The 4578-nt window shown below is 55.9% G+C and overlaps 1 protein-coding gene and 2 pseudogenes across 1 annotated transcript, besides 1 other annotated feature; 2 read left to right on the top strand and 1 right to left on the bottom strand.

Annotated features, from left to right (window-relative positions):
* Window positions 1-1815, top strand: Tc00.1047053508703.20 (annotated as a pseudogene; the record flags this gene model as incomplete).
* Window positions 1-4578: a sequence feature (areas not merged during assembly with more than two copies in the genome that could not be assigned to a particular haplotype).
* Window positions 2569-3444, bottom strand: Tc00.1047053508703.25 (uncharacterized protein; the record flags this gene model as incomplete). Its single annotated transcript, XM_798401.1, has 1 exon — window positions 2569-3444. The coding sequence occupies one exon, from the start codon at window positions 3442-3444 to the stop codon at window positions 2569-2571; it is 876 nt and encodes a 291-aa protein (XP_803494.1).
* Tc00.1047053508703.30 lies at window positions 3806-4578 on the top strand (annotated as a pseudogene; the record flags this gene model as incomplete).

A 4578-nucleotide genomic window follows, 5' to 3' on the forward strand; every position in this document is an offset into this window, starting at 1 on the left:
CTTGTTGCTGTGCGTCTGACCGAGAAACTGGAGCGGGTAAAGGAAGTGGTGAAGACATGGAAGGATTTGGACAGCGCCTTGCAATACTGCGGTTCCAGTTCCAACGGCAATGTTGACGCGCTCAGAAAGGGGCATGTGCAATGGTCCTGTTCCCACTGACGGGCTTGTTGGCTTCTTGTCTGGTAACTCAACTGTGACCGAGTGGCGAGACGAGTAACTCGGCGTGAACGCCATTGTCCATGGCCCAGCGGAAAAAGGGATAGGGGTTCCCAATGGAGTGACGTTCCAAGGGCCCAGAGCAGGGGCGGAGTGGCCTGTTGGTAAATTGGGGCAGACTGTGCCGCACTACTTTGCAAACAACAAGTTCACTCTTGTGGCGACGGTGTCCATCCACGAGGTGCCGAGGGAAGATAATCCTATTCCTTTGATTGGCGTGAGGATGAATGACACCAAAGGCACGGTCCTCTTTGGTCTGTCGTACACCCATGACAGGAAGTGGCTGGCCATAGCGGGGTATGCTGGTGGCGTGGAGGATCTTTTTGGGTGGGAGCCACACACAACGTATCGGGTGGTACTGCAAATGGATTATGATGAATGGACTGCCTTTTTGGATCAGAGGGAAATCGACCGCAAGAGCTATAATGAGGATCTGTTCGACTCGCACAGGATCTCACACTTCTACATCGGTGGGGACGGCAAGGACCGAAGTGCAACGGGCGGTCATGTGACGGTGAGCAACGTCATGCTGTACAACGACGATCTTTATAATAATGAGCTGTATAAACTCAATGCCAGCAAAGTCACTATTCCATCACTGGGTGTCGAGGAACATCCCACAGGACAGGTGACCAGCACGGAAGTTTCGGTTGTTTCCTAGTCAAAGAGTGAAGAAATCAACGCCAGCTGTGCGGAATTGAATGAGGATGATCCTGACAAACAAGAGGAAGAAACGGCGTCGATGATCCGGTGCCTGCAGCGCCCCCTTCCACGGTTGACGCGGGATCATCTGTTTCTGAGCCTGCCATCGCAGCGGAGAGCGCAGGGAATGACCGTCCATATGACAATGCCCAGTTTCACCAGGGCGAAACGGCCCAGCAAGCCACGCCGAATGAAGAGAATAAATCGATGCAACGGGGCTCAGACCTGCAGCCACAAGACCCAGAGCCAGCGGAATTAACGGAGGTTACCGATGTTGAAATGTCCTCTGGAAGTTATGCTGAAGAAATGCCAGAGGAGGAGGGAGAAGCGGATGGCAGGAGTGGCGGATCAACGTCTTCAGTGGGTGCATCATCGGATATGGATACGGCCACCGAAACAGTTGACAGTGAGCGCCAATTACAACAAAGCACTGAGCTTTCCATTGAAAATGAAGGCCTGCGGTCCACTGGAACCGGAACCACTGGCGCGGAGCAAAGCCTCGGCCTCGAGGCGGGGGACAGAAATTCCGAGAGAACAATGGGCTCAGACAGCAGCCTCACTCCTTCAGGGATTGACGCCGAACCGACATCCGCGGAGAACACCGACGACGTCTCTCGGACTGAGGGAACCGAAGTTTCTTTTGAAGACGGCAAGGAGGTGCCACAGACGGTCGACACCAAACCGGAGAATACAAACGCCACGCCTGGAGGCGAAGGGATCCCCTCAACAAAAGGCGCGGCACGACACTCGGACAACGACACCTTCACCGGGGAAATTGCGGAGTTGCTGTCCATGGGTCTGAGCCGTGACAGCACCGTGCATGTGTGTGTGTATTTCGGGTGTTTTTGCAGCTTCTTCTGCCGGGGCTGTGGGGCATTGTGGCTCTTTGAGGAGTGATTGGGTGCCGCGTGGGACACTTGCGCCCTCCCCTTCACCAACACACACACACACACCGCTAGGAATAAGTTTTGCTACGCAGAGAACAATTTCTTTTCATTTTTTGAATTGTTTTCTTATCTTGCTTGTTGCCTTGGGGCAGCCACCATGGATTTTTTTTTGCTTTTATTGTTTGTTGCTGCACTCTTCCTGTGAGGGGCGCCGTGTGTTTCCCGCCCAACTGCTCCGCTCGCACACCCACCGACACGCTCATGACGACGGCCCTGTGCGCCTCGCCTGCTGCACGCATGAGGAGGGGCGGCGACAAACGGCGCGCTGAGGGAGCCGTGACGTGTGGGCGTGCGACGAGGGCCTGTGGGGCGGAGCACACATTTCTTCCCCTCCTGTTTTGTTTCCTTGCGGCCAGGGCTGGCAGAAACCCGCAGCGCCACACACACACACAGCCACACCCTGCCGCTTTTTTGGTATATTGCTTTGCGTTTTTGTTTTTCGTGCTGGCAGTGCCGTCAGCATTTCTCTCCCCCTGATGATTTTTTCTTTCGCTGCGCTCACTCTCCCGATGGAGTGAGGCGACTCCCGTCATGTCTGCGTGCTTCTCTCAGTCCCCACACACGAGTGACTGCGCTCTGCGGGCCGCACTCACGCACCAATAAAAGGGTTGAGGGGAGCAGCAACACGCAGATGACCGCATGAAATATAAACGATGTGCGGACACATGGAGGGTCGGACGGTTGAAAGGCATGCAAACATTTTTTAAATTTTGTTTTGCGGGCAAAATAAATGCAGACAGTTCGGTGTGGCCACACGGCAGCCAGGCGAATTTATTACTATTATTATTACTTTTTTCCTTTGATTTTTAAATTTGTGTGGAACAGTAACAGAGGACGTTTTTTTTTTCTTAATGACGGGGTTTATATAAGAAGGGGTGGCTAGGGAAGGTTTTCTTTTGTTTTGAATAAATCTTCTGTGGTTTGCCGCTGGTCGGGCTGCAGTGCAATCCTGAGTTTGAGCAGCCCTTCCATTCTTCTTTTTTTGGGCATGCGCCTCTGCTGTGCATTTGTGTTTGTGCGTCTCTTCAGATACTTTGTTTCTTTTTTCTGTCTTTTTTCCTTTTCGCGTGACAGTGGGCACACACAACCACACGCGCAGGACACACACATTGCAGTGCAGGTGGATTCTTCTTTTGTACTCGGTGCTGGCAGTTGCGCGTGGCTGCTGCTCCCCCGTTGTGTTGGTGAGGGAGGAGGCGCGTGACGGCGCCCGGTGGAGAGAGAAGGCACCGACCGCTGCTGACGGTGACGGTCTTGGCTGCAGGTAATCTGACGGGATGGCGTGACTGGTGTCACAGTTAACCGAGATGGATGAGGACCGCACCGCATCTCTTTTTCGTCTCATCATCCTCTCAGTCCACGGCAGACACACACACGCACCGTGCGGCGGCGGCGCGACCACCGTCCGTACGGCTGCGAGCCAATCGGACTGTGCAGTTGATGTGGATCTTTTTTCCCCGTGTCTGAGTACCGCCGCTGTGCTTTTTCTTTTTCTTCCTGTGTATGCCGTGCAGTTATGATTTTGCTGTTTGTTGTGCAATGCAGAACCATCTGTTACACTAGCGGCACCAATGGTCATGTGTCTTTTTGACAGGATCGTGCAACTTGGCACCGCGGCTGTGTGAGACTGCGCGGGTGGTGGGAGGGCGGTGACATCACCGGGCTGACTGCGTCTGCGCTTCTTTTTGTCGCTGGTTGTGCTTTGGTGGGAATGTCTGAGGTTGGATGCTTCTGCGTGCCACTGTGTTACTGTGGTTGCTTCCTTCTTCCCCTCTGACCGCGCAGTTAGAGATACTTTGGCTTGATCAGCACAACTATCGTTTCAAGGTATTAGTTATTGCTCGCGGCAGTATTAGGACAAGTAGTAGTGGTATAGCGATCTATCGGATTTGTGCTTTTGGATTCTCCATCCATAGGAAGGGATTTATTAGAAAGGTGCTACGGTCGACGGTGCGAGTGTGACACACCACGACAGCCCTGCTGATACGTGTCTGGGTCGGTGGATGTGGTGTGCGGTGGGTGCGTGTCCGCGCAGCCGGCACCGTGTGCGGTGCAGGGCCATTGCGGCTGTGCGTGTGGCTGTGCACGTTGTGTTGGCGCTGGTTGCGGCGGCGGCATGGATGCCCGCGGTGCATGCGGTGGTGTTGCGACTGCGGGGCGGCACGGTGGACAGAGCCATCACGGTTGGCCACGCCGTGGACACGGTGCTGATGGACGGCGTGTACATCACGAACGGCGTGGCTGTTCTGTTCGACGTGCCGGCGATGCTTCCCGGCGCGCTGCGCATCGAATTGAGGAACTGCGTGTGCGACGGCGGTGCGCAGATCTACGTGCGGGGCTACGGCGGCGAGCCGGCGAGTGACCGGAGCCTGGAGGTGAGCGTGAGCGGGCTGTCCGGCGGCTACTGCTCGCTTGTGTTTGTGCACAACCTGCCGGCACACACGAACGTGACGGTCCGTGACTCGACTATTGTGGCGGCGGGGCCGATGCGCTACTCGCAGCTGAGCGGACTGACGGACGCGGTGGCGTCGCCGCTTGTGCTGCACGCGACGTCGCTGCTGCGGACGCAGCTGCGTGTGAGCAACACTGTGCTGAGGTCGTTGCAGGCGGGCGGGTCGGCGGTGTACGTTGGCGGCGGCGTGGACCTGCTGTCGAGCGCGGTGGTGCTTGACGGCGTGTCGCTGGAGGCGTCGGGCGGTTGACCGCGTCCGCC

This window comes from Trypanosoma cruzi, genomic scaffold, assembly GCF_000209065.1.
Source record: "Trypanosoma cruzi strain CL Brener 1047053517027 genomic scaffold, whole genome shotgun sequence".
Taxonomy (NCBI): Eukaryota; Euglenozoa; class Kinetoplastea; order Trypanosomatida; family Trypanosomatidae; genus Trypanosoma; species Trypanosoma cruzi.